General features: G+C 41.3%; 1 protein-coding gene across 2 annotated transcripts in view; it reads left to right on the top strand.

The window, feature by feature from the left end:
- The window catches only part of pde3b (phosphodiesterase 3B), a 46441-nt gene that overhangs the window by 26011 nt on the left and 5867 nt on the right, over window positions 1-14563 (top strand). For both annotated transcript variants that reach the window (XM_063475127.1, XM_063475131.1), the window contains exons 2-14: window positions 4340-4390; window positions 6281-6529; window positions 6731-6882; window positions 7523-7623; window positions 7727-7946; window positions 8061-8146; window positions 8304-8467; window positions 9007-9141; window positions 9968-10079; window positions 10203-10316; window positions 11339-11538; window positions 13783-13986; window positions 14147-14308. In XM_063475127.1, coding sequence (XP_063331197.1) covers window positions 4340-4390; window positions 6281-6529; window positions 6731-6882; window positions 7523-7623; window positions 7727-7946; window positions 8061-8146; window positions 8304-8467; window positions 9007-9141; window positions 9968-10079; window positions 10203-10316; window positions 11339-11538; window positions 13783-13986; window positions 14147-14308 — 1950 coding nt within the window. The remainder of the gene's footprint in view (window positions 1-4339; window positions 4391-6280; window positions 6530-6730; window positions 6883-7522; window positions 7624-7726; window positions 7947-8060; window positions 8147-8303; window positions 8468-9006; window positions 9142-9967; window positions 10080-10202; window positions 10317-11338; window positions 11539-13782; window positions 13987-14146; window positions 14309-14563) is intronic.

The raw sequence follows: 14563 nt of genomic DNA, 5'->3' as shown, positions 1-14563 counted from the left end.
CATGATACGTCAGATGATACGGAGGAAATCAGAAATGTCTCTTTGAAAGTCTGCCAATTTAAATTTTGCCATATCAAGGGGAAACCTGATAGAGAAATAAAAAAACACTTTCAATTTCTTTTCGCATTTTAGAATATTGTATTCAATTTCTTTGTCATTCAGTGCTTTCTTGTGGTGTAGTTTGTTAAATGCCAGATAAAAAAGTGCAAGTACACTCTTGTGGATCAGACGATAGTAGATGTTAGATGTTTTTATTGTGGAAAATGCATAGAGATAATGATGGTGAGGTGAAGTGAGACATTGAATTAACAGCTGCTGTCTTCTGGTTGCCTGTCTGTTTCTCTCAAATGTCTAGAGAGCATTTTCAAATTTTGCATAGAGGTTTTACTTGGATTCAAGTTCAGTCTGATTGGAATTAGTTGCTCAAAGATCAAGGTCGCTGTGAATTAACAAAAGCCATAGCTCAAGAAGTGATGACATTTGACATGCACAAGGTCAAGGGTCAAATTCACTATGCCTTCATAGCGATCTGCTGCAAAAACACTCGCCATTAGCTCAGGAACACAAGAGGGAATTTTGACCATATTTCATCTTTGGTCAGACATTGAATTGGTGACACTAATCTTAGGTGTCTGTTAACCAGTTTAATTCTTTTAAAGTCTTTTCTGCATATAAAATATGAGTCCTGAGATATGCGGATGCAGCAACCACAAAGTGGAAACTCTACTTGTATTCTTTGTAGTAGGATACAGTTTGTCTCATGTATACAAATACCAAAAAACTGGTTTTATAGTATTTAAAAATACTCCAAAGGACACTTGCAGATGTTCGCTTGTGCAAGGCACGCGCTGAACAATTCCAGGTCCAGTGAAGTAGTAGATGAGTGTGAAAGAGAGGAATGACATTTTGAATGAGCTCCTTTCCACAGTCAAAGAATTTTCCATGGCCCTGCCAGGTCGCCCTGACAACACTGGTGACAGCCATAGGCGGCCTGGCCATCTGGAGGCCCCTGATTTTTCCCATTGGACTTGCTGATCTATGGGGCTGCTGTTGAGACCAGCAAAAGTCTTTGGCCCTGTGGGCTGTCCAGCTGAGTTTTTACAAAGTGCAATTTGAAAATCCGTCATGGTGATGCAATGCATGCTAAATTTGAAGAATTTTAGTAAAGCAAAATATTTTATCGCATAGGTTTCCAGCTTATCTGTGGTTGAATGTAGGATAAAGCCTTGAAGCAAGTCTGTCAAGGTCAGAAGTTCAGAGACAATTTTTAATCCCAGTCTGCTTCTTCCTTAGCCTGCCTGAGCTCTTACACTAAGCTACAGGCACACTTCTGTCAGTTCAGGATGTGCCTCCACCCCCCACCCCTATTGCACTTTTTTCCTGAATATAGCCTTAAAAACAATCAGGCTGTATCATCTTGTCCCCCTCTGCAGGTCTTGACAGCCAGAGCTTAGCCCTCATTATCAGCATGTGCATGTGCAGAGGGCTGCTGACGCTGTGTGTGTCGCTGCACACTGACGTCAGCAGTGCCCCGCTCCTCTACATGCAAATGCCCTTCCTGTCTGGCTGCCATTGATACCGTTTCTCTGCCCTCCCCACGCACTCTTATTAGCATGTTTTTATCAGTTCTAGCACCTCTCGCACCACACAGCCCAGCTAATATGACACACAGGTGTAACCAGCTGGAGGCCTAATGGCCCGCACAGTTTTATTGACTCCTGTTAGGAAATCTTTATGACCTGTGAGAGGAGTTATTTTCATGTTTCATGTTATGTCATGTTTATCAGTATTTGTGTGTGTTTTGATGTGTGTTCTTATCTGTATAGCTCCCTTTCTAGCCATATTCACACATGCAGAGAAGCTCAAAAACTCTGGAGACGTCGGTTGGCAGCTCCCTAGTACAAACTCCGTGTGAGAACAATGCAACATTATTCACAGCGAGCAAGTGGACGTCATATGTCCTGCATTGCCCGTAGTTGACTGTTAAAAATGCGTGCATCTGTAGAGATAATTTCCCTCCTGGAAATAAAATAATCCTCATAGCGACGTTTATAAGGTCGTCCACACAGTGTTACTTGGAATCACATATAGGTGATATGTTCAGTTGTTAATGTGTCACTGCTCCTACGTAAAAAATGTATTGATTAATTAAATTAATCAGATAAGCAGGTGGTCTGACATAATCGGCATCATGTCAGAAAAAGTCAAATTAAGTCAAATATTTTGCAAGTTATGGATATTTAATTATCAGCTGCAAGCATGTTTAGTTTAGTTTGATTCAAATCTAGTTTTTAATTAGTTTGAGTAAAAACAAAACAAAACTCTACCACAATGTGAAAAACTGTCTTATAGCACGTTTAAGTATAAGTTGTATGACATATTACCTATATTACCTATGTTTATTATTGGTGTATTACTGTTTCATAAAGATAAATGTATACGTGTTATATCTATGCTGCACAATACTTTTGACGAGTATATCTGCAATGCTTGCACGATGGTGAAAGAGGTGAATGGCATTTCACTTGTGTTTTGCTGTGTCTGTGCGGCTGCTTGGTAAAGGTGTATACGTGTGCTGAGTTGTGCTTCTTTCCCCATGCTATGATTTCATGACGTCACTGGAGACGATATCTCGTGCTCATTGAAAGATTTTTATCGCGTCACGTGCACAAGGAGCACATGCCTCTTGACACAAGCTTTACCGGTTGTGGCGCTAGCAGTGATTCATCCAGCTATTCCTGTTTCTGAGCTTAGCGAGAATCACGGAGGAGCCCGTGCTGTTGTGCGTTATGCGCTCAGGTAAGGCAGAGGAGAAGGAGAAAAGTGAAGAGACTAGTGTAACGGTGAGAATTTGGCAGCTTTTGTACACATGTTTTTTTTTTTGTCTCTCTCTCTGTAGTTCTCAGCCCTTTACTCTCCATCCCTGCTTTAATGGCATCCGCTCCTTCAGCTTTTACCCATCTCCCTCTCTGTTTCGGCCCTTCTATTTCTCTCTGTAAACAAGCAGAAGGCCAACAACTCTGTCCTCAGGCTGTCTCCCGCCATCTCGTTGCCATGGTGTATGGAGCATTGTTTGCTGGCCTCTATGTCGGGTTGCCATGGCAGGGCTTATTTGCCATATTAAATGTTTGGCAGCACTGTACAGATGCTGATGACAAACACCCATCATCCCACTTTGATCAATGAAACAGTCAGTGATTAGAGGAGATGGCATGGACCTACTGATCTATTTATCAAGCTTAGTAATAGATTACTGTATGGACATAATCAACCAATGATGCTGCAGCTGGAAAAATATAGTATAAAATAGCTAGCTTTGGTATTTGAGTGCCAAAACGCAAACTTTTTGCTTTTCAGCGTTCCTCTGCTCAGTCCTGTGTAACAGTAATATTTCAGAATGATAAAAATTTGCTTTTGATTTTGCTGATTGTGGCCTAATTATGTCTGATAGTATCATGGCTGCATGTGTGTTTACATGATCAGATGAGACTCATGCTGCTTCTCGTGTGAGGCATACTCCCCTGTGGTTCTCCCTCTTGTGGAGCGGGGTGAGACTGCATGCTGGCGCTGCAAAAGGAATGTTTAATGTCTGGATTTTTACACATGAAAGTTCACTTTTTGGCACACGTTTATCCAGTTCGTAAGCTTCATGTTGTGATTTGTTATGCTGTCCAGAAATGCATATGCATATATTTTATAAAGTGCATGGCTGAAATGTTAGGAAAACAGAAACTGTGCAAGAGGATAACTAAATTCAAATACTTACAAATTGCTACATTTGTATACTCTGTCATAAAGGTTTAGGTTATTTCATGTCCTGAAACATACTGTTAAACAACTTGCACAGCACTTTGACTGTGCAGCTCTGTAATATGTGAGAGCTCCTTTGTAGTTACCAACAGATAGCGCTTCTAATTGACGTAGTTGAGGCTTGATAAGATCTCATAGCTCTATTGTAGACGCACCTTGGTGGTTTTCGTGGTTTGCTTTTCTGCTTTTGCTTTCAGTGAGAGGCCTCTGTCTGCCGTCACTCAGGCAGACTGCATTAGCATACCTGTAGTAAAATTTGTATTTTGTGGCACGGGGAATCCCTAATGTAATCTGCGACTACACTGTTGTGTTTAATGTTTAGATAACATGAAGAACAGACGAGCAGAAGCTGTCTGTTTGTGGCCCACCGGCGCCTGCTCTGTAAAGTCATAAAGCATTGTGCTCAAAGTGGAGCATAGGTCAGAGCCTGAGCTCCATCTGTGTAGATACATTTCATATTCTCTGTTATAAATAAACACACATACAAAGATGACATTTGACTGACGTTTCCTTTGTTTCTTCTTTTCAGATGATCTTATGGGACTGGGATCTGAAACACTGGTACAAACCACAGTATCAGGTCAGTGCTGTGCTTTGTTTAGCTCGCATGTTTATGAGGGTTTAAAGTTGTGGGTAATTCAGGAAACACACTGCCTATATAGTTTCTTTTAGATAGTCAGTCTGTAGTCCACCCACAGAGAGTAATTCGGGTTTAGTGCATTAAGTTAAAACACATATTTTGTACATACAGCAACCTTTTTGTCAGGTTTTGCTCTTGTGTCTCACAAACAACAGCATTTCATATGAAATCTGCTCTAAAAAAAGAAGGGATAAAACCTTATAACAGATTGCGCTCACAATTTTGGGGATTTCACTTTAGACAATAGCATGTCACTTCAATAATCCAAATTTCTGGTCTAGACAGTGTGTTTTCATCCACGTACACTATTTTTATTATCTTGCTGTGCAAAAGGCTAGAGGAAGAGAAGAGGGATAAGGAGACAATAAAATAGAAATCAAGTGGAAGAAGAAGTTGGAAACAATACATAGTGTTTAGAAACAATTAGGGAACACTTAAATTACACATCGGCTCTGCAGTTCTGTGAAAAACTAAGTACACCCTTACTCCATCCATAGGAATTAAGAGGGTAAGTAGCAGTCAGGTGCTGCTTATCAAATGTACTTGATTAAATGTAAACGCAAGTGTGAGCGGCACCAGAAAAGCTGAAGTTTCTAGAAGAAGTTAGTTTCTAGTCTGGAGCATTGAAGTGTGTGTTACAAAATGCCACAAGATTTCCAGGAGTGGACATCCCAGAAAATTCAACCCAAGGTCAGAGCGTGAAATGCTCGGAGAAACTGCAAAAAACCCCCAGTAGCTACATCTCAGGCTTAACAGGCCACAGTTAGCATGTTAAATGCTAAAGTTCAAAAAGACTGAACAAGTACGGCTTTGTTGGAAGGGTTGCAAGAACAAAGCATCTTCCCTCTAAGAAGAAAATTGCTTAGGTTTGCAAAGCTGCATCCGAACAAACCACAGATGAGACCGAGGTAGAGATGTTTGGCTGTAATACATTTCACCACATCTGGGGAAAACCAAACACAAACACATCAACACAAACACTACACAAGCAACTGTCAAGCATGGTGGTGGAGGGTTGATGATTTAGCAGCCACATTATTATGGCACTTTGCAGTTATTGGGTTGACAATGAATTGTCGGTGAATGTGAGACCATTTAACTGAGAGCTAAAGCTCAGCCTAAAATAGGCCAAACAGCAGAACAATAATCCCAAACAGAGCAGCAGCAGAATGGCCGAAAGAGAAAAGCATCAAGGTGTCCAAAATCAACCTGGTTGAAACGGTGTGACTTTAAAGGAACTGTGGGTGCACAAATGCCCAAAATTCATTGAACTGAAGCAATGCTGTAAAGAAAGTGGGTTAAAAAAACACTTCTACAATGATGTAAGAGATGGATAAAGTCATAAAGAAAATGATAACTTCAAGTTATTGCTGTTAAAAGTAGACCTACAAGTGGCTGAGTCATGGGTTGTTAGTTTTTTACAGTGATGAACAGAGTCCTGTGAAAACTATCTTTATCTATCACCTGACTGTATATAAAGTTGATGTACATTGTGCAGTTTGCACAAAGACATAATAGTCAGTGTAAACCAAAATCGTCAAGGACCGGATTCAGAATCATTTAAAGTGCCTTCTTCATGTTTTTGCACAGTTTATGTGTAATTTATGGGAAAGTGGAATTCATAAAAGAGATAAAGATTGAGCGTGAAGAAATAAAGAACGTGATTATAAACCTCATACTATTCCTGGCCACCTATCTGCCATAAACCAGTACTCACACTCCAGCAGGAGTCTACTAGACACCACAAACCATAAACTTTTAACTGTCATTTTATGTCTGCCTTTGCAGCTCTGCTCCCTAACCTGTGCAGTGTATGTGCATTTACAACAGGGTGCAGTGAGCGGCAACGGTGTGGACCTTTCAGTCATCAACGAGGCCAGGAATCTGGTGTCAGACCTGCTCATGGACTCGTCGCTGCCTCCACACACTATCTCAGTTCTGCGCAGCATCTCCAGCCTCATGGGGACGTTTTCAGGCTCATGCCGCCCCAGGGTCAACCCTTTTACCCCCTTTCCAGGTTTCTACTCCTGCGATGAGGTGGAGGACTCTGTAGAGAGGAGTGATAGGAAACCTATTAAGGTGGGAACAAGTGTTACTACTGCACAAAACTAGTCCCTTATCAGTTATTAATAGTTTTAACCAGCACTGGTTTGTGGTGGGAGATAGTTCTGAAGCCATAAAACTGATTACTAGTTTCAAATAGTCAGCCAAGTTAACTTATGATGTTAATGTTACTGTATAAAACATATATTTATCACCGGATCTTTCTTCACCAATCAGGGTTTGAACAGCAGAAACAGCCTCCCCACCCCTCAGCCAAGGCGTAGTTCCACCTCATCTGCATCCTCCACACTCCCTTCTCTTGACTGCGCCTCTTCACGGTGGGAGCGTAACAACGGCAAGAGACCCCACTCTGACCTCAGCTTGACCAGGTACTCAACATAAACTCAGCTGTCTACCTTACCACCTCCCAGAAACACAAGAGTATCTGTAGAGCTGCTAGCGCACGTTATTTATCTCTTACTTGAATCTCTCCTGTTTGGGAGCAGATAAAATTGCTTTTCTCGCAGGATCTAACTTGTTCCTTTTATTGCCAGAAAGTCATAATGAAAGTTATCATGAAAAGTAAGTGCAGTGATACTTTTACCCAAATGTAAATAAATCACTGTACTTTTAGTACAGCTGTCTCTTCTTTAACTAAGGCTACCTCGATGAACCAAGGACTGGTAAATCTATTCTTTGATGGACTTATTAATTATAGCATAACACTTCAGTGTTAAAAATGGGTTTAGAAGCTTTAAATAAATTCATTTCAAAATTGGTTTGAATTACTATAGTGACAGTGGGGTGCAGTGCCTGTTACCGTGTGTCTCCACTGGATGGCAGGAGAGGATTGGCTATGTTGGCACCTTTTTTTTGTCTTTGTTTCTGTGGTGTAACGTGATTGGCTTGCCAGAGTAGCCTTGAACTGTTGTTCTTTGTCTGGATGATGCATAACATCTGATAAAAAGAAACCCTTTTTATATTTTCTTGATAAATCCCGTGTTTAATATATGTGTTTTTGTCCTGCAGCTCAGGTTTGTCCAATGGGCCTAATGCAAACCTGCTCACCATTCCCAAGCAGAGATCTTCCTCTGTCACCCTCACATACCATGCGGGGCCCAGGAGAGCAGGTGAGACTTAAATATAAAGCTCCTCGGACTCAATGCACGTCTGTTTATTACTCATGTTTGACTCTGTTTTTGTTTTTTCCTGCACTCCCTTTATTCTCTCTAGGCACATCACCGAGCCTGAGCCCCGTCACCTCTCCAAGCCACAGTCCTCCCGCTGTAGGCACTGGTTCTTCATCATCCCTTGTTCCTCGATTGCCTGTGGAGTTCCCAGACACGGCTGACTTCTTGACGAAGCCTAGTGTAAATCTGAACCTGCATAAACCCTTGGGCTACACAATAAACTCCCCTGATTTCCGTAGCTCCACCTTACCTCTCTGCACCAGGTGAGACCTGCAGAACTGAAGAGACATGCCACACTGTCACCTTTTATCCAATCTATCAGTGATTGTCGTTAAGGTATATGATGTATTGCATTTGGTTATGTCTGTGATTATTAGCTGTGGTCGTCAGATGCTCAAGGGCAACAGTGATACAGGGGAATCCCATCAACCGTACACCACTGAGGCTCAGCGGAGACGCTCAGGTACATATAGTTAGATGTTATGGAACAATGGCACAGTTTCGAGTCTTAGGGTTAAAAATATAAAACTTCTATAAGCTGTGTAAGGTGCTAAAGTTTTTCTCTGCATGTGATGCATTACTGGGTGGTTTTACATTGTGTTTTATGTATTTATACATAGCAGGGGAAGGGCCAGAGTTCATAGGAGAACCTCTGATCAGGGAGGAGAGTTCGGAGATGGATGTGTCTGAAGATGGGAGCCCAGACGATGGGGGGGACCAGAGGCTGACAGAGGAGGAGAAGGAGAAGAGCACGAGCACAGACCAGCAGACTCAGGAATCAGAGGTGAGCTTAATCAGAGGGCTTTTACTCACAGTGTGATTATCGACCAGAGAACAGCCTGTGAAAAAAAATAAGTGCACTGTTCCCGTAGAAGTTAAGAGGGTGATTAGCAGCCAGATGCTGCTAATCAAATGCACTTGAAGAACTGATCATCAACAAGTGTGAGACCTTTGGGGAGTTTGTTGGTCTGGAGCAGTCAGACCAAACACTGGTCTTATTGCTCAGGCCTTCAAGGATCAGATATCTCAGCAAATTCCTCCCAAAGTCAGACCATGCAATGCCCAAAGAAACTGTAAAAAGCCTTCAATGACAACTTCCTGGGAGTTTATTGGAGATATGAAGCAAGGTGTTTAGCACCGTTTTAATACACCATGTGAGGTCCTGCTATCAGCAGAAGGGTACATTAGCGGTGACCAGCAAACAAAATATTTGCAAATCTCTGATCAAACTGTCAGCAGGCTAACTGTAGAATCAGAAGGAAAATACTGCATTGTTTTGTTGTTTGTTTGTCTATAATGAGCCTAACGATCTTGTGTCATCAGGATGAACAGGAGTTTATGCTAGATCCTATGCTCGAGGAACACGAGACCCTCATGGAGAGGATGAACACCTGGAACTTCCAGATTTTTGACCTGGTGGACAAAACAGGAGGGAAGACCGGAAGGATCCTAAGCTATGTTAGTAACAACTGCAAACCCAATATGTACATATCTGATAAGCAGTTCTGCTAGTAGCATATAATGACCATTGTTTTCCCTGTTGGATAGACTTTAAACCTTTTAGTCTGAAGTGAATATGTCCAGTTTTTTTGTAAACTTTGATTACCAAAATTAGCAGAGGTACACCAGAGGCACAGCTTCATACATTTAGAAAAAATCAGTTGAAAACAGTCTACCAAGTGAAGTACATGCATAGCAAATTGTGGTAAATCATCCTCATGTAGCAGTACAGTTTCCTAAAGTCTCTATAGCTAGAGGTGTAAACAGATGTGCAGCGTTGCATTTGTAAAGATGCAAAGATTCATAGATTTGTATTGTCATTTCTGTGTGTGTGTGTGTTTGTGTGTGTGTGTGTGTTTGTGTGTGTGTGTGTGTGTGTGTGTGTACACAACATGCAGGAGAATCGAAATATTGTTTCTCTCTCACAGTTCTCTCTGCAGTAAAGTGCCAAACAGTATTAAAGATTTGTATATAACTTGTATGAGAGAGGATGTTACAGTCCAGGTGTATCGGGGCAGAGAGGGAAGGTAGTGGACAGAGTTAAGTCTCCTGACAGCCTGGTGAATGAAGCTGTTCAGCAGTCTAATGGAGCCTGGATGCTCTGGTACCTCCTCCCTAAGTTATGACTGATTATGATTATAAGTATGATTCAGTTTGAGCCAACTGTGGACTTTATTACTTGTGGAATCTACTTTGTTTTACTGTAGCACTAAACTGATGTGATGTCGCTGGCTTTCCTGTTTTCGGATGGGTGTTTTAGTAAAGCTGGCTTTTCTTTCCCCAGGTGACATACACCCTTTTCCAGGATATGTGTCTCTTTGAGATCTTCAAGATCCCTGTGAGGGAGTTTATGACATACTTCTGTGCTCTGGAAAATGGATACAGAGACATTCCTTGTGAGTGTTGCGCTGTGCAGTGTTTAAGACTTAAAAAAAAATCTTATACATGGTTATGTTTATTTTTGCAGTAATCAAGCGTAATAATTTTGAAGTTAAACTGTTATGGTTAAAAACACACAGATCATAATCGGGTACATGCTACTGATGTGCTGCACGCTGTTTGGTACCTGACCACTCGACCAATCCCTGGGTTCCAGCAGATCCACAGTGAGCATGTGACTGGGAGTGACACAGGTAAACAACAGTCTGTACTATTACATTATAATCTTATAAATCACTTTTCTCATGCATACATGTCAACCAGTGCTGGGAAATCTCAGATCTGTTTCCTCCACTGGAAATACTGCCATTTGGTTTAGACAGAGGGAGGCACCGGGGCAGAGTGTGCAGGTGACAGGACACAGGGCCTGGATTTGCGCTCAGTCGGATATTATCCGACCTTTGTACTAAAGAGGTCTCAGGGTAAAGTCAGTGATTGATCTGCCTGAATTGAACATTTACATTCATTTACATTCACTCCGTGTCTTGAAAAGTTCAGGGCCGTAGTGCATGTGCGAAAGCTGCTCTAGACAATGCTGTTTGCAGTCCAAACACATGGTCGCACAACATTGACTCCCAGTGATTCCCTCACACTGTAAAAAAAATTTAAAATGTCATTAACATGCAATCTTTAATTTAAATGGTCAGAAACACTTTGGTCTTCTAAGTCTCATTTTTTTCTGTTCTGGTAAAAAAAAATCCTATATGTGAAGAAAAACAAAAAAATACAGCCAACTAAACATAATTAGACTTGTTGTGTTAACTTAGCTAAAGTGTGCATGCTTTGGAAGTGCCTGCACTGTTACTGCTGCTTGTGGCTTTCAAGAGTTTCTTCCTCACGGGTTGGTTTAAAGAAAGCAGATGGTTTGGCTCAAATGGCAGAGATTCCCAGGCTCGTTTCTGCAGATGATATTTAAGCTCTATTAGAAATTATCTGAGGCTTATCCACTGACGTGCACCCACTGCTGCCAGAGCAGCTGTCATTTGATAAGAGGGAAAGGAGAGGGGGAGTGAGAAAATGGAAGTGATATGGGAAATGAAATCTAAAACAGCGAATACGCTGGCATAGAACGCTCTGTGTGTGTGTGTGTGTAAGTGTATGGAGACCTTTACATTAGCTCCAGTTTAGTTTTGCTTAATTACAAAAGAGCTAAAAGTGTAATCTGTCTCATTTTTTTTATTGCTGAGACTCATCAGTCTTGTTTGTTATGTTCCAGATTCAGATAGTGGAATCTCTCCAGGCAGGATATCCTACGCCTCGTCCAAGAGCTCCTCAATTTCAGATGACAGCTATGGCTGCCTGTCCTGGAACATCCCTGCCCTGGAGCTCATGGCCCTTTATGTAGCAGCTGCAATGCACGACTATGACCACCCTGGTCGCACAAATGCCTTTCTAGTAGCCACTAATGCACCTCAGGTAGCGTACAGTTTCTGCTAGTACTTCAAAGGGTTGCAGACATAACAGAAACAGAGGATAACAATATGAATTCAAAATACGGGTTAAGGCAAAGTGCCATTTTCATGGATTGCTGAAAATGAAGTGGTGAAGACAGTATACAAAACGTTGTTATTAGTTATACTTACTCAGCTTACACCCCTATTTAAGCAGATGAATCACTTAGCATTTGTCCTGCGCTTTGTCTACTAGTACAGCAGTGTTAGATGTAGTGTCTCACACATAGTGGCAACATTTGCAGACTTGCTTCCTTCATGCTAAACCGAGCACAGAAGTTTTTATTTGTCTCAGACTTGGTGGCCAGTCTATATAGTCCTCTAGGCTTCCTGTGGAAATTAACAGCATCTTCCATAAAACAAAGCAAGATGTTAAAAAATGCATTAATGTCAAAGTCTGCAGGGTGAATTACTCACTGACTGTTGATGGTCATTGCCTGAAAGGCGCTGGAACCTGTTTTCCCTGAAGACCAACAGCCCAGAGCAAATATCAACACTTGGCCTGAGACAAGCCTGGTGTACATACAGAAACTCACATGGCTGTCTGTGCAGCATTGATTGTGCCTCCCTGAAGTGTCACCCGATGGATATTGTGTGGCTTTACTTTTACATTCATCCGATTCCACCCCAAGGCATGCTTACTGCCACTGGACATAAGATGTATGATTTATTATATTAACATTACTAGCAATATAGTAACATCAGATACATTAGGTTTCTACACTAGAGATAACATTACAGCTAATGCAGTAATGTCCTCTGTAACATAGTAAGCATAATATTAAATTTTAGCTTGGTATTCACCTCGGTATCGGATTGCCTCACGTGGTATTTTTTGTGGTTTGTCTTTATGTAGTTAGTGTCCGGTTTTTGAGTTAATCTTTAACTTTTCTTTACATCACCGCTGCGTGACACACGAGCCACACTTGTGCTTGTCTGACAGACTATTTTATGCTAAGGTGTTATTTGATTTCCTGAGACTTCCTTAGTTATCTCTACAAATGAAGATCATGTGCAAGATTAGCTTGTCACCACATGGCCAGTTAATGCTCCCTCATTGGTGGTGAGTTATGTAAATGAGCGATGCAACAGTTAACCACTTGCCCCAGTTTAAATATTGTATTTTGACAACATGTCCAGCGATAGCACTCACTCTGTCTGGGTTTCGTGCTAGGAAAGTGAGTTAAAAGAAAAGGAGAAAAGAACCTTGGACCTATTGATTGCTAACGATGTTGACAGCCACTATGTCTGTTGAAAGGATCTTAAGTATTTTGTGGTATCAAATGTTTTAACATTTGTTATCATTTGATACCTTTCAACCAGTGGATGTTTTCAGCTGTGTCTGCGCCTTTGCTTATCACGGTAAAAAGAAAAATCAGGGTCATCTAACATTTGACTTCCTTAAGTTTTCTTTAAGTTTTACACACTAAGATTGATCTAAGATGAAAATGACATATTACACTGTCTCATTATTTACTTAACAGACACTAAGGTAAAATGCAGAACCAGAATGTGAAAACCTAAGTTGACCCCACGAATCAGTAGCTGATAGAACCATCTCTGAATCATTGAATTTTGTCTCTTCTTTGCAGCATTGTGTTAGTTCATTGAGGTTTGCATTCATTTATGCACAGCTCTCTCAAAGGTCCTGCCACTGCATTTCAGTCAGGTTGATTCTAGACGTTGACTGCTCCATTAAACGCCTTGATTCTTTTCTTTTTCTTGCTCGTAACATTGTCCTGCTGCATGATCCGGTTTAGGCCAGGTTTTAGCTGCTGGAGAGATGGCCTCACATTTGCCTCTAGAATACTTTGCTATACGGACGACTTTATGGTCGATTCATTGACTGCCAAGTGCACAAGTACTGTGGCTGCAGAACAAGGCAAAATGATCACTTCTCCATCATCTGACTTGACAGTTTGTCGACAGTTTGATGCAATAGGTGAATCTACTAAGAGTCTTGGATTAGTTTGAATAACAATGACCTTTGACCTTGAGATCTAAGGACTTTGTTATTAAACAGTGAACACGATAACTCGAGAACGATCACCTAGGATTTAAAAATCGATGCCTTTGCGATTTTATACACAATACAAGTTATGCAGCTCATACGCACAACACGAGCAACCCTATTATTTTAGAACTTTTTAGGAATCATTTTAGTGTGCCACTCTGACACCTTGTGCTTTTGTCCTCCTGGGCGCTGTAGGCTGTGCTGTACAATGACCGCTCAGTGCTGGAGAACCACCATGCAGCATCTGCCTGGAGCCTCTACCTTTCCCGGCCTGAGTTCAACTTCCTTGTCAACCTGGATCACATGGAATTCAAGCGTTTTCGTTTCCTCGTCATCGAGGCTATACTGGCCACAGACCTCAAGAAGCACTTTGATTTCCTGGCTGAATTCAATTCCAAGGTCTGAGATGAACAGACAGCTTACAAAAAGTGTAATTTTCTGCAAAACATTGATTTAAGCATTGAGAGGTTGTTAAGTTAAAAAAAAAGTCAGTTGAGCAATACATGGCATAATGAGTCTACGATACAAGTTGTACTAAGGCATCCATCTTTGTAAACAGGTGAACGATGTGAACAGTCCAGGAATTGATTGGACCAACGAGAACGATAGACTGCTGGTGTGCCAAGTGTGCATAAAGTTGGCAGATATCAATGGACCAGCCAAAGTCCGTGACTTGCACCTCAAATGGACAGAAGGCATCGTCAATGAGTTCTACGAACAGGTACAGACTGCGTGCTAATGCTGCAGAGAGTTTTTAGTTATCACAGATCATAGATTTTTATCTCTGTATTAAACTTTAAGCATTTCCTTCTAGAAAATTTTAACTTTTTTGTAAAATGAGTGTGCACCCTCTTGTAAAACTGATCCTAAAACCAGGAAAGAAGAAATATCAAGAAATATCAACACTCAAAAAACCTTTCAAATTTGTGTCAAATCTGCTTTTGTGTGCGCATGGTCATACGAGGAAAAAAGTCAG

Source organism: Pelmatolapia mariae, linkage group LG1 (assembly GCF_036321145.2).
Source record: "Pelmatolapia mariae isolate MD_Pm_ZW linkage group LG1, Pm_UMD_F_2, whole genome shotgun sequence".
NCBI classification, from domain to species: Eukaryota; Metazoa; Chordata; class Actinopteri; order Cichliformes; family Cichlidae; genus Pelmatolapia; species Pelmatolapia mariae.
The sequence above is the reverse complement of the archived record's forward strand: the minus strand, read 5'-3'. Positions and strand labels throughout refer to the sequence as shown.